We start from the raw sequence: 24,372 nt of genomic DNA on the forward strand, positions 1-24,372 counted from the left end.
TCAGGGACTTGTTTATCATCAGAAAGAATGTCACTACAGCACTTGATTTTTCACTAAAAGGAATCCCAAGAGCTCTAAAACGTTAGGCAATGCTTGCATGTTTCTGACCCCTAAGATGACTGCAGGGGGTTGAAGCCTCCGCTTACGTCGTCCAACAGTTAGTTCTCTTTCCGATCCCCGTGCCGGAAGTATGGTAAAACGTCACTTCCTGTCTTTGGCTTCTAGAAGTGTAGGAGGTGTACGGCGACTGTGATGGCGGCGGCTGAGGACAGTACCGCCGAGGCGGACTCAGTAGACCGGGAGCCTCAGGAATCAGCGCCAACTTTGGCAAGCCAGTGGCGACGAGTAGAAAACTGTGAGGAAGGTCGAGAGCGGCCTCTGCGTCCTGGAGAGAGCTGGTGAGGCAGGAAGTCTGGCCTGTACAGGGACCAAGTCAATATTGAGGAAAAGGGGCAACTGGGGTTTTGATCCGGAGCATAAGAAAACATGACGGTGTTTGTCGCGGGATTGGAGTTGGGGGGTAGGTGGTGTGTGTGCCGGCAACCGAGGGACGGGGGAATATGTGACATTAAGTTGGGGACCGGGTGGGGAGGCAGTGGCCTTGGTAAGCGAGAGGGTGCCTATTAAGAAATCACGTTTCCAAGGAGCCTAGAGACCTTTGGAATCACCTAGGAATTAGGCTAGGTTTGGGAAGTAAGTGAGAGGAAATGGGTTTGTTTGGTAGAATTTGGTGCCTAAGAATAGAGCGGGATTTATTATGTAATGGGAAGTGGTCTGGGGTGGGAAAAGATGAGGGTTTTTGCTGACTGGGGTCTTCAGACTATATATTTGGAGTGTTGCTGTGAGATGGCATGGGCTCTCTTGTTACTCCCGCGAAATAAAGATCGAGAGTTCGGGTCTAGAATGTGGAAATGAACTCAGGAGCTGGGGCTTCAGTGAGGTGGCAAACCTTATGAATGGGGCAGCCTGTTGGAGGAGTCCGAAGTAGCTTCAGTCTGGGACCATGATTTGTCAGAAGGTTTGAGCGTGGGTAGCAGCTTTGAACAAACGTAGGCAGCATCTTTTAGGATTAGTTGTTTACATTCTTATTTCTACTGTGTGGTCATTTGCCTATCGTTAGTGTGAATTACAATGATTTGCTAATAGCAGACCTCTCAAATTATGGGGTTTAAACTACTTTGGTCTTTTTAAATATGTTGTCAAATTTATTTCGTAAAAATTAGGTTAGGACTTTTGCATGGATAGCTGTGATGTCTCCCTGTAATTGTTACAGGACTATCATGTAACTGTCTTCTGGTTTTTGGTATCAAAGATATGATGGCCACATAGAATGACTAATAGAATGGTCTTTATATTTTCCTAATGCAAGATTTTAATCATATTTTTTCTCAGAAGTTTGACAGAAAGTTCTTTTAAGGAACATTTGAACAGTACTTACAATAAATTGACAGCATTACTGTCATTACTTCAGATTGTTTTGTGCATTCTTTTGAATTACCTATTGTAGATTCACAAAATTTGTGAAGAACAATTTTGTGTCTTTAAGATCCATTTTTTCCTTACATCGTTGTACTATCTAGGGCATTCATTCAATGTAAGATAATAAGTGTAATAGTGGTTATTTGGATCTGTTCCTGACTTTAACAGAACTGTCTTAAAATTTCATCTCCAACTGTATCATTTCCTATGTGTTAGAGCCCTTAGGTAAGGAAAAGGCAAGCAAAAGTCACTTCTGTTCCCAGTTTATTAACAGGCTTTTATAAGGTTATGGTTTGTGCTTTAATTGTTTTTATATAAATTTAATTGTATTTAATTTTATAGATGAATTTTTCTGCAGTTATTGAGCTAATCCCATGATTTTTTTAATCCATTGATTCACAAAGTTTAATTATATTGAGAATATTTTGCTTAATTTCATAATTATTTTGAAACTTTAGAAAAAAGTTGGAGAAAATTTTAAGCATAACGTAACATCCAATATATTTAAGAAGTAAGTGAGCTCTTTTCATGTTTGCCTCACTTTGGTAAAATGTAAAACCTTGTAAATATGGTCTTACAGTATGAAGATGTCAAAATTTATTTGTGCAGTGTATTATCTATTTGTGTAGTCTAATAGAATCTTGTACTTCCTAATAGAAAATATAGTTGGCAAGCAGGATATCCAAAATATAGTAGTCAAAATATTTATGGAGTAATTTAAAAAATGCTACCCTCAATGTTTTTCTGATTGTGTTTTGGTTATACACACACACGAGCATTTCTGTTTGGTAACTACCTAGGAGTGGAATTTCAAGGTTACAGGGTGTTTATATGTTCAATTATTAATGTCAGAGACATCCAAAAAGTTTTCCACTTGCTAGGAACACTGTTATTGATTATTTAACACTCTTACTAAGTTTTATCTAGTAACCTTTCTGAATTTTCTTGTTGATTGTAGTAGTTTATAAAACCTCTTATGGTATTTATGTAGATAGTCATGTTTTTTGCTTTTTGGTAATACTTGTCAGTATTCTTGTCTTACAGCCTGGTTGATATTCTAGTTATTTTAATGTATTAACTGTGAGATAATGGCACATTCCACTCCGTACCTTTTTTAACTTAGAACGAATGGTGTTTTTACCTATCTCCTACAGTTTTTATAACTATTATAAGTTAGTGATCTAGAAAGTTTTTAGAATAGTGATAACCACATGGTAAAATAATTAGTGTCAATTGAATTGTTATCATTTTGTTACTCATTATTTGTGAGTAGTTATTTCATCATACTGATTAGTTCTCTAATGTAGATTATAGGGAGAGTAGAAATCTTTGACTAATTTCTCACTTTAGTGAGATTACTACTGAAGTTATTTTCCATTAAATATGATTTTTTCTGAACATTATTTGTTATTGGTAAGTTCATTTTGTAGGAGATTTACTTTGCATTATGTTGATAAGTTTGATAAAGAAATGATCCCTCAGAAACATTGTAAGTACATAATGAAAGGAGTCAAGTTAATGGTAGATCAGTGTTTGGTGGAAATTGATTTCATGAATTCTTGGTCATTGTGGTATTTTTCTTGTTTGGGTGACATTTGCCCATCTGCAATTAATAATGACAAGGAGTCACACAACTGACCGCCAGATAACCAGAGACCTTTGTTACCTGTCTGGACTACAGGTTCCTTGTAGAGCAGCACTGGTATAAACAGTGGGAAATGTATGTGCAAGGAGGGAACCAGGACTCTAGCACCTTCCCAGGCTGCATCAACAATGCTGAACTCTTTGAAGGTACCTGTGCTTCCTTATGATAACCTGCACAAATTCTGGACTTTTGTTTATCTCTATGAATGGTCACAAGCCAATCTTTTAGGCCATTGGTGGGTACGTGGAGTTCCCAAAATTATTCTGCAGACTTCCTACCCTTCTTCTTCTCTGTGGTCCCCAAAGATCAGGTGAACTGGCGCCTTAAAGAGTGGCTGGTGGAAGGTGAGGACTATGTGCTTCTCCCAGAGGCTGCTTGGCACCAGCTAGTGAGTTGGTATGGTCTGAAGCATGATCAACCACCTATTGAACGCAAGGTACAGTGGGTAGAGAGGGTATTTTGGGAGGATTGTTTGGAAGGTGTGGGAGGTGGTAGGCCCAGGGTGGGACCACACTTGTGTATATGTCACTGTAAATGCTGTGTGTAGAGATACATTTATACTTATTACTCTCTACTCTCACATATTTTTGTGGTTTTGTAGATGTGGTTACGTCTGTGTATATATGCTGTAAGACAGATACACGTGTGTACCTCTCTCCCCTTAACAGGTCGTGGAGCTTGCCAGCATGCGAAAGGTTGAGGTTTACCCATTAGAGCTTCTTCTTGTCCATCACAGTGACATGAACACACTTCATGAAGCTCAGTTTAGCCACACAGACACTGTTGGTGAGTCTAGGAAATGGGCCTTGATGACTTGGCTCAGGAGACACAGATTCAGACATAATTCCCAAAAGTGGGCTCAAGAATATGTTGGTTGGGTTGTAGAAGCCTGAAAGGGTATTAGCCAGATTTCAGAGAAGTGAAGAAACACTGGTGACAGTTGATGGTGGTGGCAATGGGGCCACTGATGAAATATAGGCTACTATATTTTGTTCCCTATGGGTACAAAACAAAGTACTAAAAATTGGGTGGCTTAACACAACAGAAATTTATTCCTTTAACAGTTCTGGAGGCTGGAATTCTGCCCCCTTTTACCACTACCTCCCCTAATTCATGTCTGGCCCCCCAAAATAATAGGTTCATCCTGTCTCAGCACATAAAGAAGTCTCTTCCACTGTGAACTCTTAAGTTCAAACTGTTATACAAATATCAATTCAGAAAGTCCCAGATGTAATCGTTGGAATTGTCTATATCCGGTATGAGTGAGACTCCGGCTTTGATTCATTCTGGGACAAAATTCCCCTTCATTTGTGAACCTGTGAAATGAGAAAACAAGCTATCTACTTTTAAAATACAGTAGTATTCTGAAAGGTGGAAATTGGAAGGAATAAGGGGATTACTTGTCTCAAACTCAGCAGCGCAAATTCTGTTAGTTCTCAGTGCTTGAGAATAATCCTCTCTGGCTCATTGCTCTGCCTCTGGGCTTGCAGAGACCACATTAGGCCTGGCCTCTGGGCCATTGCTTTGTCGTCTTTGGTTTCTGCATTTGTGGTTCTGCTCTTGGAGGCATTCTTTCTTCATTTTATCCTGTCTTTGTCTTTTTAAAGACAATGTTTCTACTTGTATAAAATTCTCAAATCTTTGTCAGTATTTCATGGATGTCAAGTGTATTTACACCGTCAGACAAAAGGGTCCTCCACAGATCTTCTTGGGATAAATACATCTCTATTCTGGTTTCTGTAGAGATGGCTGATTGTGTCAATGAGTCACATGTCTAGCATCTTTGACCAACTTTTATCCTGTCAGACTCTTGGTCCTATCTTCAGAACAAACTGCCTGGGTAGGCTGAGAAATTTTCAAATCATCAAGTGCTTGTTCCTTTTTGCTTTTGTGCTTAACAATCCTTTCCTCGATTTATGTCTTTAATTTTTTTTTTTTTTTTACTATAAGCTCCAAGGGTAAACCAGGGCACACCTTCGACACTTTGCTTAGAAATCCTCTCAGCTGAATGTGTAAATTTATCACTTACAAGTGCAATTAGTACTTCCTCCCAGCAGCAGAACAAAATCCAGCCAAGTTTTGTGCCACTTTATAACAAAGGTCACCTTTTATGGAGTATCCACTAACATATTCCTCACTTCCTTTGAAACTCTCATCAGAAGTACCTTTAATGTTTGTATTTCTGCCAGCATTCGGTTTGTGTTAACTTGTGTACTGTATTCTCTAAAATGATAGCATTTTCTCTACTGTGACTCATAATGTGTTTCTTACTCTCTTAGATCTGAGACCTCATGAGAATTGCCTTTAATATTCATATTTCTAGCAACAGTCTATTTGAGGCAATCTGGATTTTTACTACTGTGCACCTCACAACTCTTCTACTCATTACTCATACATCCAGTTGCACATTTTCATTTTATTTATTTATGTATTCATTTATTTTACAGCAGCAACCCACTTACTACTGCCAGGATTTGTATTAGTCTTTCTATGGTGTGAATGTGTCTTAATTGCCAATATGGTAGGATTAAGAAATGGAGGCTTTAGGAAGTGATGAATTCATGAGAGCACCCTCATGAATGGGATTAGCACCTTTATGAAATACATACAGGTGAGCTTGTTTACCTCTTCCAATGTTTGAAGATGCAACAAGAGACACTATTTCTGAAGCAGAGAGCGGCCTTCACCAGATACTGAATTTTCTGGTACCGTGCTCTTAGACGTCTCAGCTGTCAGAAATGCAAGGAATAAACGTTGTTTATAAATTACCCAGTCTCAGTTATTTTGTTATATACCAGATGGACTAAGACAGTCTTCTAAGGCTGCTGTAACAATGTACCACAAACTAGGTGTTTTAAAACAATAGAAACTTGTTCTCTTCGTTGTTCTGAAGGCCAGAAGCCTGAACTAAAGTTGTTGGCAGGCTCATGCTCTGTCTGAAACCTGGAGGAGAAATTGCCTTGCCTCTTTCTAATTTCTGTTGGTTGCCAACAACCTCTGGCATTTCTTGGCGTATGAATTCATCACGCCAATCTTTGCCTTCATCGTATGGTGTTCTGTCTGTATGTGGGTATATGTCTGTAATTAGGACTAGTATCCTTATAAGATCATGGAGAGACATAGACATACACACATAGACATACTATGACACTAATCCAGTGTTACCTCATTTTAACCTGACTATATCTGCAAAGACCCTATTTCCAAATGAGGTCACATTCATAGGTGCCAAGGATGTAGCGCTCAGAATTAACCCCAACCCAGTCTCCTGCTTAAAATAAACTCCAGCCTGGACAATAAACACAGTTTCCAAATATCCAGGTAACTTTATCTCTTGATAAGAGTGGTCCTAACCTTAACCTTCTATGCATCTACCCCAAATCTTGTTTTCCCCTTGCCTCAGGAACCAACCCTTACTCTTATTTCCTTCCTACTATGGCATTGTCAATAAGAGGTCGCTCTTCCCAGTGTGATGTGTCTTTACAGACAGTGAGGTGACATAGTCTTAGACTGAATATCTTTAGATGTTTTATTCCTTGTTAAGAGATAAAGGCTACCGATTTATATATATTTTGTTCCACACCTACCAAGTGCCTTGTGCACCAGATGCTGACGTGAACTTATTTATCTATATTTCTCAAGAACAGAAAGTGTGTTTTTTGAAATAGCACTAATCACTATGGATTTCAAAAACTTCAACATACCATTTTTGAGGACACAATTCAACCCACAGCTACTGTAACCCTTAGTCCCTAGAACATGTGAGCTGTATTTCTGTGGCTAAGGTGGCGTGGCACATCTATGGCATTCCAAGAGGGTCTCATATTTTAAGTGTGAATTAGTTGTTTGAAGACTTACGGTACCCAAATTTAGATATTAAGTATGTAGGCAGTGGGGAAGAGTCAGCAGTTTGATGCTGAGATTGGTCAGTCATTCTGGGTCCCAGGAAAACCTTGAATTTGCTCCATTGCCCTCTCTAGACCTTGTATTGCGCACAGCTCGGGAGCAGTTTCTTGTGGACCCTGAGGAAGAGACGCGACTGTGGATCAAGAACTCGGATGGCTCTTTTGAACATTTGCACAATACACATGACACTGTGCTTGACATCTGCCTCAGGCCTAGGCAGGTAAGTGTTAAGAAGGGCTTTTCTGCTCAGAGGAACTGGTACCTAGACTTAACTGGAAGTGGTTGGGTTGGGGACGTGAGGCCCCTGTGCCAAAAGGCCCCATTAGTACCTTTTTTCCTCTTTCCTTCCCTGGAACCCAGGTAGTGATCATGGAGACCCGAGACAAAGATGGCACTTGGCCTAGTGAAAAGCTGCACTGCATGTGAGTCCCTGGGCCTGGGTGTTTGACCCAGGGTGGGGTCTCAGTAGGAAGGAGGACTGAGCCCGTGAGCACATTTCATCCACATGTAGTAGGCCCTCAGCTAATACAATTTCTCATCCAACTCCAGGAGGAGCATTTTGGAGGATGATGAGGACTTTGAGGGCCAGCCAGGTGTCTGTGGCCTCACCAATCTGGGCAACACATGCTTCATGAATTCGGCCCTGCAGGTTAGGCTGTTGGGACTGTGTCTGGCAACTGCAATGGAATTCAAGAGCTGGGGGTTGGGAATAGAGGTAGGGGACTAGATGGCATGGCAGGGCAACAGATGAGATGGGGAGCTAGGACCTCACAGGTCTGGAATGGCATTGCCTACCCCATTTCTTCCTGAAATATTAATACCTTTAACTCTATCATTCACTCTTTCTTTTTCCTTCCTTTGTTACTACTACATTCTTCTAAAATATTGCTATCTTCTCTCCTCAACCTCCTGCCACTTCTCTTTCTCTTCCCCTTTTGTTCTTCTCAGTTTCTTTTCTGTGTTCTCACCTGGGCCATCTTCTCCCTCCTTTGCCTTATTCACGTGTCATCTGCTTCCTGCAGTGCCTCAGCAATGTACCACAGCTCACTGAGTACTTCCTCAACAACCGGTACCTGGAGGAGCTCAACTTCTGCAACCCTCTGGGCATGAAAGGTGAGATCGCACAGGCCTATGCAGACCTGGTGAAGCAGGCATGGTCAGGCCACCACCGCTCCATCGTACCCCACATATTCAAGGTATGACTCAGCCTTCCATGTCTCCTTCCCCTGTAACATACATGGATACATTTCTTTTGACTCTCCTGACTTCCTGTTTGATGGCCCAATTCTCCTTCTAGTCCAAGGTTGGACATTTTGCATCCCAGTTTCTGGGATACCAGCAACATGATTTACAGGAGTTCCTATCTTTTCTCCTGGATGGGCTGCATGAGGACCTCAATCGGGTCAAGAAGAAGGAATATGTGGAACTATGTGATGCCTCTGGGCGGTCAGATCAGGTAAACTACTCCTGAAAATCTTCCATACGGAAAGCCCACTGAAGTCACCAGAGCCTCTGCCTCAGAGATTCTCTGGCCTCCCTAGGAAATCCAGCACATTATTGTTCTGATAATTTATTCATGCTGATCTCAGCTCTAACCTTAGTCTCAAGTTTAGCTCCAACAGTACATCTACCCCACACTAAACTCAGAATTAACCCCAACACAGTCTCCTGCTCAAAATAAACTCCAGCCTGGACAGTAAACACAGTTTCCAAATATCCAGGTAACTTTATCTCTTGATAAGAGTGTCCTAACCTTAAACGTCTATGCATCTACCCCAAATCTTGTTTTCCCCTTGCCTCAGGAACCAACCCCTACCTCTTATTTCCTTCCTACTATGGCATTGTCAACAGGAGGCTGCTCAGGAGGCCTGGCAAAACCACAAACGGTGGAATGATTCAGTGATTGTGGACACTTTCCATGGCCTCTTCAAGTCCACACTGGTGTGCCCTGATTGTGGCAATGTGTCCGTGACCTTTGATCCCTTCTGCTACCTCAGTGTCCCACTGCCTGTCAGCCATGACAGGATCCTGGAGGTCTTCTTTGTATCCATGGATCCGAAGCTCAGACCAGAGCAGGTATGGGGAAATGGGCACATTATGAAGGACATATGGGCAGCCTTTTATTAATCTCTCACACTTCAGGGTTTCCTATATTAACCCACCGCATGCCTTTCTTATCCTTTGTGGATGCTTTTTCTTTCTCAGCACCAGCTTGCGGTTCCCAAGAAAGGCAAAATCTTTGATCTGTGTGTGGCTCTCTCCGAACACATAGGTGTCTCTCCAGGCAGGGTGAGAATCTGCAGAGGAAGAAAAGGATTGGATTCAGGGGAAGGGGGTGGAAGGGCATAGGGAGACCTTGTAGACTGATCATCCACTTTTCTGCATTCCATTTCCAGATGATGGTAGCCAATGTTTTCCGTCACCGTTTTTACAAAATTTACCAGGTAGAGGAATCTCTGAGTGGCATCCTAGACCGAGATGATATCTTCATGTGAGCAAGGCAACAAGAAACCTCCTGTTTCCTGCTATATGACACCAGCTAGGCCACCTTCTCTCTTTCTTTCCTCACCTTATTCACCTGGCACTCCCCAGTGTGATGTGTCTTTACAGACAGTGGGGTGACATAGTCTTAGACTGAATATCTTTAGATGTTTTCTTCTTTGTTAAGACACAAAGGCTACCAATTTATATGTATTTTGTTCCACACCTACTAAGTGCCTTGTGTACCAGATGCTGACCCAAACTTATTTATTTATATTTCTTAAGAACAAAAAGTGTGTTTTTTGAAATAGTACTAATCATAATGAGCTTCAAAAACTTCAGAACATATAAGACCTTTTAGAAAAACGGGGGTAAATTTTGGGGGTAATCAAACATTAAAATAGATCTTCGCAAATTGTGTAATTTTTTTTCAGTTATGTAATCTTTCCCAGTACCCTTATCATGCCAAAGCACTTTTTAGAACGATTATATAAACACCAAAGTACTGTGTAAAATTACCTAACACTTTGTGAAGCACAATGCATTTGGTGACCTTTCAGGTCCTTTAAAACTATTTTTAAGCTGTGAGTGTGTGAAATAGCTGGAAGAGAGCCAGGCAATCTTCATTTGAATGTCCTGATTGGACCTGGCCTGATTTCCAAACTCCCCTGCTTCACAGATACGAGGTGTCAGATAGGCCTGGGAAAAGTGAGGGCACGGAAGAGGACATTGTACTTCCTGTCTACCTGCGGGAACGCACTCCAGCCCAGGACTATGATGACTCTTACCATGGCCTAATGCTCTTTGGGTATCCACTCCTGGTGTCAGTGCCCCGGGACCAACTCACCTGGGATAGCTTGTATCACATTCTACTGCATCGGCTCTCGTGAGTGTGTCCTTTCTGTGTAGGGGGGGAAAGATGACGCCTGAACTCTGACCTGAATAACCGGTTGTTTGATACTTATCTTTCAACATCCAAAAGACATACCAAACTTAATGTGTATTGTATTTTCCTGTCTAAACCTCCAGCTGTACCACTTCCCCACTTTGTTGTTGAGGGTACAGAAATGAGCAAAAATCAAATACAGGCAACTTAAGCTTGTATGTAGTTGTCCTTAGAGAAGCGTGGTTAGTTGTGTTTTTACCAGTAGACTTTTGTCAGACTTAAATTTCAGAATCTTTTCCATGAGTAACAAAGCAGTACATTATACGGTTACTGGTTGTACATTAATCTCTCCTCCATCATTCTGTATTTTAGTGCCACTACTCAGAGTTGTTTCCTAATTGAAATGTGTAGCAATTTGTGTTTATTTACCACTGGCTTATTATAATACCTAAAGTGCATACTCCTGTAGCATACATTGTCATGTCATTGCTGATGTGCTTGCCTTCCGTGTGTTTGTATGTTAGTTCCTTGGAACTTCTAGGTGCATAATTAACACCTGGTTGTGCGTAGGCTGACCTCCTATAATAAGTCCTGGATTCTTTCTCTGCCCGTGTGCCCCTGTCTCAAGAGTGTCCTTCTCTCTGCTGGCAGACGCTATGTGACGAGGCCCAACTCAGATGATGAGGACAGTGGAGATGAGAAAGGTGAAGAAGAGGAAGGAGAGAGCATTGACAAGGACAAGGGCCTTTACAAGCGGTCCCGTGGCCTGAGTGAGGGTCAGGAGTTGGGGGTCTGGGGTAGGTCTGATTGACCCAGGGTTCTTTGGATGTACCTTGTAGTTCAGACTTCTGGGACTTACATAATTTCATATTTGAAATTCTCTCTTGTCTTAGGAGATACAGAAGAGAAAGACAATATCTCTAAGGCAGGGAAGACAGCAGGGGACAGTCCCCAGGACCCTGATCCGGAACATACCAGGGCCAGGTCTAGAGTCTGGGGTGGGAGGCAGGCCCCCTCAGGCAGCTCCCCTGGCCCATCTCGACCACCACGCAAGCTGCTGTTCACCCTGCAGACAGTGAATTCCAATGGCACCAGTGACTGTTCAGCCATCAGTGAGGATGGCCAGAGAGTCTCCTTCAGCTGTAAGCTGTCCAGGATAAGGGAGATAGGTGGGGGAATTTGTTGGCTGCTGGGTCTGTTGACTACCTACTTCTCACCTTTAGCCCAGCCATACATTGCCATTGACTGGGAGCCAGAGATGAAGAAGCGTTACTATGATGAGGTGGAGGCTGAGGTAAATAGGATCCTAGGCATTGGGGACACCCTCAGATGTGTCCCCTCAACTCTCTTTATGCTCTGCCTCCCCTAACTCCTGCAGCTGCGAAGGGAACTGGGATCAGGTTCAGGTCCAGTCCAGACTTGGAACCTAAATACCCATTGAATAATTCCCAGGGCTGCAAATTTCTGTTTCTCTTTTGGGGAAAAGATAGATCCTTTCCTGTGAATCTGTAGGGAGGAAGTGCAGTGAGAAGAGACTGTTAGGAAGTTTTCCTCTAAATCCTTTTGATTAGATTTTTTCTAGATATAAAGCCTTGTGTCTTTCTTTTTTAAAAAAAATCTATTGCAATGTCCAGTATCTTTGTAATAGTACTAGTAGTAATAAATAATAATGTCATATGGATATATCATTTTCAATATATGCTAAGTGGGCACTGTTCTAAGGACTTAACAAACATTAACTTTTAATCCTCAGAGGAGCCCAGTGAGCGGGCTATAGGCATCGTCATCCCAGTTTGCAGGTCAGGAACCTGAGGTACAAAGAGTGAAATAAATTATTGTAGCCAGTAAGCAACAGGGCTGCTGTTGAAACCTGGACATTCTAGCATCAGAGTTCATGTTCTTAAGACTTTTCATGTGTTGTCTACTCCACTCTCACTGTTCATCCACTGTGTCTCTCACTCAGCTGTCTATTTCTCTAACCCTAGGACTTTGTGAAGCATGACTGCATAGGATATGTTCTGAAGAAATCTCCGGTGTGGTTGCAGGAGTGTATTGAACTCTTCACTACTGTGGAGACTCTGGAGGAAGAAAACCTATGGTGAGGGGCCAGATAGAATCCCTGGGACTAAGCAAAAATCAAATACAGGCAACTTCACTTCCACAAAATATGCCCTTTCACATTCTCCTTCATGTGCTCATTTGTCCCAATGGCCTGTAACACTCCAGGTTATTGTAAACCAAAAGGTCTTTTTCTGGATTCATTTTGTCAGAAAAAGTATTTTCCACATTATCAGTAGGAACTTTTCCTCTTTACTTACGTCTGTGTTCAAAATCACCTTCTAAGGGTCTTCTTTACTACTATCAAAAATGTTCCCAGACTTGCCCATCATTGTTCTCCTTTCAGTCTCTCATCACTTTTTTCATTCTAGCTGTTGGTGCTTGATGTCATGCCATATAACCTGTTTAAAGACACTGTTTTCTCCATTAGAACATAAACCTCTTGAGATAGGAATCTTTTAAGTATGCTATGTGTTTCTCTTTGTAGCTGTTGGGCTGCAGTTCGCATTTAGTAGATATTTGGAGAATAAACAAATAAAGAACCAGGAAGACAAAGCCAGTCTTGAACAAAATTTTCGTGGACTGGATAGAGAATATAGTACCAAAGGGTGAAACAATAAGTCCTTGTGAATGAAGGAGTGAAAAAATAGGAAGGAATTAAACAGGCTCTAAAATTAGGCCAGCATCTCTGTAGAACAGAAAGAGCAAAATGACAGGCAGGATATGGGATCTGTATGGAGTAGACATGGAACAGGAAAGCCAAATATTACAAAGAGAATGTACAGAAAATGTCTTGTTTACTAACTCAGGTCCTGTCTGTAGGTACTGCCCCACTTGCAAGCAACACCAGCTGGCCACAAAGAAGCTGGACCTGTGGATGCTGCCTGAAACTCTCATTATTCACCTGAAGCGCTTTTCCTACACCATGTTCTCCTGCAAGAAACTGGAGACCCTTGTGGAGTTCCCTATTCGGTCTGGGGTTGGGGGAAGATGGTTGAGGGGAACGTAGGGAGTGGCCACAGTGACACTAGCACTAACCATCTTCTGATCCACAGAGACCTGGATTTTTCTGAGTTTGTCATCAAACCACAGAGTGAGTCGGATCCGGTGCTGTACAAATACGATCTGATTGCAGTATCAAACCATTATGGTGGCTTGCGTGATGGACACTGTATGTGCCAAGCTCTGAGCCAGAGGATCATTTTGAGGGTCTTGACTGGGGTAGTTAGGATATCCCGGGTGGGTAGCTGGGGATGTGAGCCAGTGGGTCTTGGTTGAGTCTAGACATCTCCCAGTGGCAGGAGGATGAGTTTGGATGGTCTCCTGCTCCCTTACAGACACAACATTTGCCCGCAACAAAGACAGTGGACAGTGGCATTACTTTGATGACAACAGTGTTTCACCTGCGGCTGAGAGCCAGATGAAGGTATCACCCCTGTCACTGCCTGACTGCCCACCCTTCCTTCTCCCAACCTTAACAGACTAAGTTTTCTTTCTTGTTGTTGCAGTCAAAAGCAGCTTATGTTCTCTTCTATCAACGCCAAGACACAGCACAGTGCTTCTCATCTCCTCCTGCACCTGGCCCCAAAGCATCACCCGCCCAGGGGTTCCTGTCATGTTCTGAGTCAGTGGATGTGGACTAAGGGAGGGACCTTAGCCCTTTTCATGTGGGAGAAAGCTACCTTCACCGTTTTTCTCCCTAAGTCCACTCTCTTCTCCCCTTCATTATCCCCAACCCTTGTAATCTGTCAGGTCCCTCTACACAACATTCCAGGCGCATTTATGGCCAATGTTTTTGTACCTTATGTGGAAAGGCAATGGGGATCCTGCTTGTTTTTAAAATTATAACGTCTTCTCCTTTTTCATGACTTGGGACATAATGGGGGTGCTTAACACAGTGTATTTCCTTCAAATATGTTTCTTTTACCTGTGCATAAAAAGACCCTCACTCAGCAGTGTCTGTTGTTTTTATTGTACTGATTAAGCTAGCTGTGTTTAAACTAATTATCAAGTGGTAGTTGCAAAAAGTACCATGCATCAGCTGTGTACTAAATGCTTTGCTAAGGATTTTTGAACAATCAACGACAGTAGCTCCCATTTACTATGATGTAAGTACCTGCAAACGCGACATCAGCTGGCCACAAAGAAGCTGGACCTGTGGTTCCTGACATCCTCCTCATTCACCTGAAATGCTTTTCCCACACCAAGTTCTCCTTCGAGAAACTGGACACACATTTCACGACCCCCAGTGGATGCCTGAAACCACAAATAGTAACTAACTCTTATTTTTTCCTATACCTACATACAGATGCTTAATTTATAAATTAATCAAAGTAGAGATTAACCCCACTAATGATAAAGGACAATAATGCAAATATACTGTAATAAAAGTTACAAGAATGTGTTCCCCACATCATCTGAAAATATTGTATTATTTTTGGACCATAGTTGACAGAGGTAACTGAAACCACAGGAAACAAAACTGGTAGGGTGCGGACTGCTGTATGCTTTTCAGAGAACTAACTGGTAGCCAACTGAAGATTTTCTTTAACAGAGGTAAAATTCATACAATGATCATGCCATGTTTGTGATATTTACAGAATGAACACAGGATGCCTTTCCATTTAAATTTTTGTTTTCTTTGAGCAGTATATTTAGTTTTTAGTGTAAACATCTGGTACTTTCTTGGTTTAATTTATTTGTAAGAATTCTTTTATCCCCTTTTGTTTTTACTTGACACATAATTGTACACATTTGTAAGATACAGAGTGATATTGTGATACATGCATACAATGTGTAATGATCAAATCAGGGTAATTAGCATATCCATCACCTCAAACTCTTGTCATTTCTCTATGTTGTGCAAATTCAAAGTCCTCTTTTTGAAAATGCACAGTAAATTATTTTTAACAGCATTCGCCCTACATTGCTGCAGAAAACTAGAACTATTCTTTCCATCTATCTGTAACTGTATATCTGTTAACCAACCTCCCTGTCTTCCCCTCTTGCCTACCATTTCCAGGCTGTAATAACCACGATACTACTCCCTACTTGTATGAGTTCGATTTTTATTTATTTATTTATTTATTTGCTTCCCACATACAAGTGAGAACATGTGGTATTTGTTTATCTTTCTGTACTTTTTGTTTCACTTACTGTAATGTCCACCAAGTTCATCCATGTTGCTAAGAATGACAGAATTTCATTCTTTTTTATGTACTCCATTTTCTTTATGCATTAATCAATTGTTGTACCCTTAGGTTGATCCAGATCGTGATTTTTCTCTTACTGCTTTTGGAATCCTTTAAGTTTGACTTTTGACAGTTTGAACTATAATATGCCTTGCCGGAAGACCTTTCTAAATTGAATCTATTTGGGATTTTTTTGAGCTTCCTGTGGATGTTTTATCTCTTCTAAGACTTGGAAAGTTACGAGCTATTATTTTACTAAATAGGTTTTCTGTGCTTTTCCCACCCTTTCTCCTTTTTGAGCTCCCCAAATTTGAATATTTGCTCCATATTTCATGTAGACTTTTTTCAGCCTTTTTCCCCTGAGTTATTTCAAAAGTCCTGTCTTCAAGTTCAGAAATTCCATTTCATCTAGTCAGTTGTTGGAGCTCACAGTTGTACTTTTAAATTTTACTCATGTAGTTCTTCAATATCAGGTTATATATTTGGTTCTATTGTTATGATATCTATTTTTTGAACTCATTGATAATCATAAATTGTTTTTTGAGTTTTTTGTATTCTGTATAGGTATCCGCTTGTATCTTGCCATGTTTCTTTAAGACCATTACTCTGAATTTCTTTCTAAGTATGTTACAGACTTCTTTTTCTTTGTGGTGTGTTGCTGGAGAATTATTGTGTTCCTCTGGAGGTGTCATGCTTTTTTGTGCCCACGCGTGTGTGTGTGTTTTCTGACATTAGTATCCTTATTTGGTGGACAATTGCTTATTCTAGTTTCATGTAGTAGCTTTCATAGGGGAAGATTTTCCTGTAGATTTATCTATAGAGTGGCTTGAGTAGAGTACTTTGGGTTTAGGTGAGTGCTGTAGTGTAGTATCCATATGATTTTTTTGAACTCATTGATATCACAAACTGTTTTTTTAGTTTTTTGTATTGTCTATAGGTGTTCTCTTGATTTTTTTCAGCTGTAATCAGCATCTGAAGTGTCTTCAAATTCCTCAGTAGCTGTGGAGTCCATGAGGCTTGCTGGCAGCTAGAGCATTAGACAGCGCAAGTGGTGTGGTTGGGCACTGTCTTTGGTGGAGACAGGACCAGGATAGATTGGTCCTCGGACCCCCAGGTGGCTCATAGAGGTGTCACCAGTGGTTCTGATGGGTCTCAAGTGAGCAGGTCTTCAGGCCCCTGGGTAAGGCATACGGCCATCAGTTCTGGCAAAGGCTGGCTTGTACTTGGGCCCCCAAGATGTGTGGGTATTGGCAATGGTGGGAGTGGGCCCCCAGATGGGTTCTCAGTGGGCTGGTCCTCATACCTCTAGCCAGTATGCACAGGCCTTGGTGGTGTTGGCAGGCCAGTCCTTGGTCTCGTATCTCCATACGGTACACGCAGGTGCCTATGGTGGCAGGAGCAGCCTGGGAAGACTAGGATTTGTTTCCACACTGTGGTGTGCGGTGGTCGTGATACTACTGGAAGTGAGTTGATTTCAGTGACAGCATGCTCAGGCAGTTCTTTTCAGGCTCTGGGGAGCATATGCTGTATTCCCCGTGTCTTATAGGCAGCTTCCCTGTTGTGCTGGAATTCCTAGGGAATTAGGGCACTGCATTGCATTAGTGCCAGGAACCTGTCCACGTTGCTGTCTCTAATCAACATTATGATGCTGGAGCACTCTGGGTGGATCTGGGGGATGTCAATGGAGCTCCAAGGATGTGGAGATGGAGGGGTTATTGGGACCCAGAGCAAGATGTAGTCCGGTGTTGGCTTTGCTTTCAAAATGGTGCCATGGCCATGGCACAGTAGCCTGGTTCTTGGAGTGAGTGGCACCACTGTGAGTTCCTTCTCTTACACAATGTAGTTGCATGGACTTTGTGCAGCTCTGGGTACTAGGCTAAGAGCCTGTAAGGGCTGCGGGAGTTATCTGGTAGCTAGGATTCCAGGCATCTGGTAGAAATATGACTGTTGGAGGCGTCTCACCTAGATTTTTTCCACAATGGGCAGTTCCTTCTGTCTTTGAGCCAACCTCAGATGGCTGCTTTGCTTCCCTCTCAATGTTTCTATTTTGAGATTTTATGCCTTATAGTGTCCTTGTCGTTTCTGTTCAGCTTGTGGTTATCTACTGGCTATTCTGGTTATTATTTGTGGAAGAGATGAATGTTAGGATCTTCTGGTCAGCCATCTTGATTGCATCCTGGCTATTATTTTTTATGCTATTATCAATTGACACTTTTTAAAATTTGCTTTTCAAATTCCTTATTGCTAATGTGCATGTATACAACTGACCTTTATTTTTATTTTATTTTTATGTATTTACTTTTCTTTTATTTTTTTTCATTTCAGCTTATTATGGGGGTACATATTTCAGCTTATTATGGGGGTGCAAAAGCTCAGGTTATATAGATTGCCCATGTCCCGCCCATCCCCCTAAGTCAGAGCCTCAAGTGTGTCCATTCCCCAGACAGTGCTCCTGGCACTCACCATGTAGTCATATCTCCATCCCCTCCCCCCAGCACCTGTCTGAGTCAGCACTTTCAAACATGGCCATTCCCCAGACGGTGCACAAGGCACTCATCATGTAGGTATACACCCATCCCCTCCCCCCGTCTCAGTCTGATATCCAGTTGGTATCATTCCCCAATGTGCATTTACGTGATAATCAGGGAAACCAATTTTCTGGTGAGTACATGTGATGCTTGTTTTTCCATTCCTGGGATACTTCACTTAATATAACGGGTTCCAACTCTCTCCAGGAGAACCAAAGAGATGTCGTATCACCGTTATTTCTTATAGCTGAGTAATACTCCATGGTATACATATACCACATTTTACTAATCCAATCGTGAATTGATGGGCATTTGGGTTGTTTCCACATCTTTGCAATTGTGAATTGTGCTGCTATAAACATTCGGGTGCAGGTGTCTTTTCTATAGAATGACTTTTGTTCTTCTGGGTAAATGCCCAATAATGGGATTGCTGGATTGAATGGTAGGTCTACTTGAATCTGTTTAAGGCATCTCCATATTGTTTTCCACAGGGGTTGCACTAGTTTACAGTCCCACCAGCAGTGTATGAGTGTTCCTGTCTCTCCGCATCCACGCCAACATGTATTGTTTTGGGACTTTTTGATATAGGCCAGTCTCACTGGGGTTAAGTGGTAACTCATTGTGGTTTTCATTTGCATTTCCCTGATGATTAGAGATGTTGAACATTTTTTCATATGTTTGTTAGCCATTTTTATGTCTTCTTTTGAAAAAATTCTATTCCTATCCTTTACCCACTTTTTGATAGGGCTGTTCGATTTTTTCTTACTGATTTTCCTGAGTTCTAAATAGATGCTTGTTATCAGTCCTTTATCTGATGTGTAGTATACGAAAATTTTTTCCCATTCTGTAGGTTGTCTGTTTACTCCCATGACTGTTTCTGTAACTGTCCAGAAGCTTTTTAATTTGATCAGGTCCCATTTATTTATTTTTGTTGTTGCTGTCATTGCCTTAGGGGGTCTTCTTCATAAATTCTTTGCCTAGGCCAATGTCTGTTAAGAATCTTTCCTACATTTTCTTCTAGGATTCTAATAGTTTCCCTCCTAAGGTTTAAGTCTGTTATCCACTGTGATTTGATTTTTGTTTTAGCATATTATGGCAGCACAAATGTTTAGGTTACCTATATTGCCTTTGCCCCACCTGAGTCAGAGCTTCCAGCATGTCCATGCCCCTATTAAGTATGAATATGCTCATCTCCTCCCTCCCCCCTCCCATCTGCCTGACACCTGATGAATGTCACTACTGTATGTGCACTTAAGTGTTGGTCAGTGAATACCAATTTGATGGTGAGTACATGTGGCGCTTGTTTTCCCATTCTTGTGATACTTTACTTAGTAGAATGTGTTTCAGCTCTATCCAGAATAATACAAGAGGTGCTAGATTGCCATTGTTTTTTTTTTTTTTTTTTTTTTTTGTGGCAGAGTAGAACTCCATGTTATACGTATACCACATTTTATTTATTTATTTATTTATTTAATTTATTTTGAGACAGGGTCTTGCTCTGTTGCCCTGGCTAGAGTGCCATGGTGTCAAGCTCACAGCAACCTCAAACTCCTGGGCTTAAGCAATCCTTCTGCCTCAGCCTCCTGTGTAGCTGGGACTACAGGCATGTGCCACCATGCCCAGCTAATTTTTTTCTATATATATAATTTTAGCTGTCCAGATCATTTCTTTCTATTTTTTTTTTTTTTAGTAGAGATGGGGTCTCGCTCTTGCTCAGGCTGACATATACCACATTTTATTAATCCACTTATATATTGATGGGCACTTGGCTTGTTTCCACCTCTTTGCAATTGTGAATTGTATTACTATAAACATGCAAGTGCAGATGTCGTTTTTATAGAATGTCCTTTTTTTCCTTTAGGTAGATGCCAAGTCATGGGGTTCCTGAATCAAATGGTAGTTCTACTTGTAGCTCTTTGAGGTATCTCCATATTACTTTCCACAGAGATTGCACTAGTTTGCAGTCCCACCAGCAGTGTATGAGTGTTCCTATCTCTCTGCATCCAAGCCAACCTTTATTGTTTTGATACTTTTTGATAAAAGCCATTCTCACTGGAGTTAAGTGTTGTCTCGTTGTGGTTTTGATTTGCATTTCCATGATGATTAGATATGTTGAGCATTTTTTCAGATGTTTCTTGGCCTTTAGTCTGTCTTCTTTTGAAAACTTTCATGTCCTTTGCCCCCTTTTTAATGGGGTTGACTTTTTCTTGCTGATTCTCCTGAATTCTATATAGATTCTAGTTACTAGCCCTTTATTGGATGTGTAGCATGCAAATATTTTCTCCCATTCTGTAGATTGTGTGTTTGCTCTCATGATAGTTTCCTTGGCTGTGCAGAAGCTTTTTAACTTGATCAGATCCCATTTATGTATTTTTGATGTTGTGTGTGATTGCCTTTGAGGTCATCTTCACAAATTCTTTGCCTAGGCCAATGTCTATACAAGTTTTTTCAACACTTCCTTCTAGAATTCTTACAGTTTCATGCCTTAGGTTTAAGTTTATTTTCCACCGTGAGGTGATTTTTGTGAGAGTTGAGAGGTGCGGATCTTGTTTCAGTCTTCTACATGTGCCTATGCAATTTTCCCAGCACCATTTACTGAATAAGGATTCTTTTCCCCAGTGTATGTTTTTGTCTGCTTTGTCACAAATTGATTGGCTGTATGAGGATGGTTTTATATCCAGGTTCTCAGTTCTGTTTCATTGGTCTATGTCACCTTCTTATGTCAGTACCATGCTGCTTTTTGTTACTGTAGCCTTGTAGTTTAGCTTGAAGTCTAGTAAATTGATGCCTCCCTCTTTTTGCTTAAGATTGCTTTTGCTATACAGGGTCTCCTCTGGTTCCATATGAAATGTAGAATTATTTTTTCTGTATCTGTGAAAAATGATGATGTTATTTTCATAGGGATTGTGTCAAATCTGTAGATTACTTTGGGTAATATAGGCATTTTAACAATGTTGATTCTGCCAAACCATGAGCCTGCTATATAGTTTTCCACCTGTTTAGATCCTCTGCTATTTCCTTCCTCAGTGTTTTGCTGAGGATTTTTCTATCTACATTTATATAATATATTGCTCTATAATTTTCCTTTTGTCTAGTGTTGATTTGGCTGTAATATATTCCTTATAGAATGAGTTGCAAAGTATTTTCTTCTCTTTTGCTGCTGGGACAATCAGAGAAGTTTTGCTGTGAATTCTTTAAATGTTGTTATAATTTCCAAGTGAAGCTATCTGTGTAGAGTCACTGTCTCCCTTTCTCTCTCTTTCTCTCTCTCAAGATTTCGATTCATTCTCTTCACTTACTAGTAAATCTGAGATTTTCTAATTATTATTATTATTATTATTATTGTTTTATTACACTGGCCATGGATTCCAGACACATTTTTAGAAGTTGAGTTCATTTTTTGTAGCTTGTGGATTTATATCTAGATTACCCCATTTGTCGGCATTAATTATTGATACTGTTTTCTTATAATAATTTTGATTTCTGGAGGGTTTGTAGTAATGTCACTATTGTCATAACTCATTTTAATTATTAGATTATTCTTTTTCTTTTCATCAGTTTATCTAAAGATTCTTCATCCGTGTCACTAAAGATTTGTTACTTTTGCTCAACTTTTTTAAAGAACCAAATTCTTGTTTTATTTATTTATTTTTCTTGTTTTTAATGTTGTTTATATTTTTCTCCAATCTTTACTGTTAATTTTGCTAGCTTTAGGCTTAGGTTGCTCTTTTTCTAGTTTCTTAATATGTAGAGTTAGGTTATTAATTTGAGATCTTTCTCTTTTATGTTTTTGGCTGAGTAGAGTGTATCTGATTAATGGTACCTATGAAAAAAGTGTATCTGTTTCTTCAGTGTCCAGATGGAGATTCTTTTAGTCAGTGGAGTTTCTTAGTGTGTTGGAGGGGGTCTCCAGCAGCCAAAGGCCTTTCCTTTACTTTAGTCTCTTGGTGGGACTAGTAGTCCAAGAGACTTGTGTTCTTTGAAGATCATGTGGGCCATGAGGTCTGCAAGTCTTGTTGCAGTTAAGTTCACTGTTATACAAGGAAATGAGTTTGGCAGAGTGCTTATTGAGAGCAATGCCAAGTCCATCATCAAAGGTGGAAGAGCGGTTGTTCCTGTTAAATTCATTGGTAACAATATGGCCCGTAATGTAGCACAGCATGTCCATTGGGGAACTCGGACCCACTTGCTTCATCACTTCTTTACTGTCAGCATATTTGGTAGGTTTTTGTGGATTGCATGTCATCTTTTGCTGACATACTGGGTTTGAGGACACAGAAGGCTATACCAGTGAACTTCTCATTCAAATCAAGGATGACCTTGCCTACAGTCTTAGCAGGTGCTGGAATGATGTTTTGGGAAATCTCATGGACATCCTGCCTTGTTTCCAATAAGAGCTATTCACAGTGTTCTGGATAGTGAGGATGTCATAGCCATGACTCTATCCATGATCCCAGAGTTGTCATGGATGACCTGGGTTAGGCAAATAGCAGTGCATTGTTGACAGTGACAGTCTTGAGGAAGTAGTCTTATTTCTCATGGTTCAAGGCCTACAAACTTGAGGGCATCAGAAGGGACAGAGATAGTGATCCTTTTGTCTCTACCTTATAGTCAGCACCATTAACACTCCATTTGATATTGGTTGGATCTAGCCCCTAGAAGATGAAGATGGGCATTCCATTGATGACAAGTTGCTTGGTCTTGGTTTTGATTATACCATTGACAATGTCATGTACACTATAAAGTTGAGATCAATGGACGGGTCATTGATGGTGGTTCTCTCTATTTTGCTGGACTTAAAAGTAACAGTAGTGACCAGGTGCCTGTCTTAGTCTATTTCCATTACTATAAAGGAATACTTGGGACTAATCAATTTAAAAAGAAAAGGGGTGTACTTGGCTCACAGTTCTGCAGGCTATACAAGAAGCTCAACACCAGCATTTGCTTCTGGTGAGGGAGTCAGGGAGCTTCTCATTAAGATGGAAGGCAACAGAGGAACTGATATGTCTCAAGGAGGAGGAGGTGACAGGCTCTTTTAAATAACCACTTTTTACATGAACTAATAAAATAAGTATTCACTCATTACCTCATGGAGAGCACCAGGCCACTCATGAAGCATCCAGCTTCATGACCCAGACACCTTCTGCCAGGCCCCACCTCCAACAGTGAGGATCAGACTTCAACATTAGATTTGGAGGAGACAAACATCTTAACTGTTGTCACTCCCACTGCTGCCAAATCTGTTTACTCCTTTATAGTCCTATCCCAGGGACATGGTTTACATGGCATGAGAAGAAGCTGATTATTAACTAGGAAGAATCTCAGAACCCAAGGTGGTTCTTTTCATTGAGATAGATTCCTAAAATTTTCTTTTATGAAGAATAAGATGATTAAAAATGTGTATTGTGGCTGAGCATGGTGGTTCATGCCTGCAATCTCAGCACTTTGAGAGGCTGAGGGGAAGGATCAGCCTCCTGAGGCCAGGGTTTCAAGGTTTCAAGAAACATATTAATAGCAAGACCTCACCTCTAAAAAGACACACACACACACACACACACACACACACACACACGTATGTGTGCACACATACAAAAAAATTAGATGGGCATCGTGGCTCATACCTGTAGCCCCAGCTACTTAGGAGGCTAATAAAAGGCGATCATTTGAGCCCAGCAATTCAAGGCTGTAGTGAGCTATGAATCTCACCACTACACTCTAGCCTGGGCAACAGATCAAGACCCTGTCTCAAAAAAAGAAGAAAAACAAAGAAATCATTGAAAATGGGAATTGATAACATATTACCTTTGGTAACAATGAAAAACAATCACTTTTTTTGTTTCAATTATTATTAACCTTTGTATAAATATATTTTATGATACTTAACGTTATGTTAATTCCTGGGATAAAACCTATTTTAGTATATAAATACTTGTCAATATACTGTGCACTTCAGCAATATTAAAGAAATTAATGTTGCTATGCAGCAGATCTTTAGAACTTTTTCATGTTGCAAAACTAAAGCTTTATATTCATTAAACACCAATTTCCCTTCCATGAGGCCTTACTGACATCACCTTTCTACTCTCTGAATCTATGGTTTAACTATTTTAGATACTTCCTGGGGGTGGAATCAGGCAGTAGTTATTTTCTGGCTTATTTCACTCACCATTTGTCCTAGAAGTTCATTCATATTGTAGC

The 24,372-nt window shown here is 40.8% G+C and overlaps 1 protein-coding gene across 1 annotated transcript; it reads left to right on the forward strand.

Moving 5' to 3' along the window:
- The first annotated feature begins 252 nt into the window (after positions 1 to 252).
- LOC123629035 (ubiquitin carboxyl-terminal hydrolase 11-like) lies at positions 253 to 14,098 on the forward strand. Its single transcript, XM_045538968.1, has 21 exons — positions 253 to 398; positions 3,161 to 3,270; positions 3,430 to 3,560; positions 3,793 to 3,910; positions 7,105 to 7,250; positions 7,391 to 7,452; positions 7,580 to 7,679; positions 8,053 to 8,226; positions 8,328 to 8,486; positions 8,882 to 9,106; positions 9,236 to 9,319; positions 9,427 to 9,521; positions 10,191 to 10,397; positions 11,049 to 11,101; positions 11,294 to 11,539; positions 11,621 to 11,691; positions 12,383 to 12,495; positions 13,278 to 13,427; positions 13,511 to 13,626; positions 13,793 to 13,881; positions 13,964 to 14,098. Exons 1-21 carry the CDS (start codon positions 253 to 255, stop codon positions 14,096 to 14,098), a joined length of 2,730 nt encoding a protein of 909 aa, XP_045394924.1.
- The last annotated feature ends 10,274 nt before the right edge of the window (positions 14,099 to 24,372 follow it).

This window comes from Lemur catta, chromosome Y, assembly GCF_020740605.2.
Source record: "Lemur catta isolate mLemCat1 chromosome Y, mLemCat1.pri, whole genome shotgun sequence".
Classification (NCBI taxonomy): domain Eukaryota; kingdom Metazoa; phylum Chordata; class Mammalia; order Primates; family Lemuridae; genus Lemur; species Lemur catta.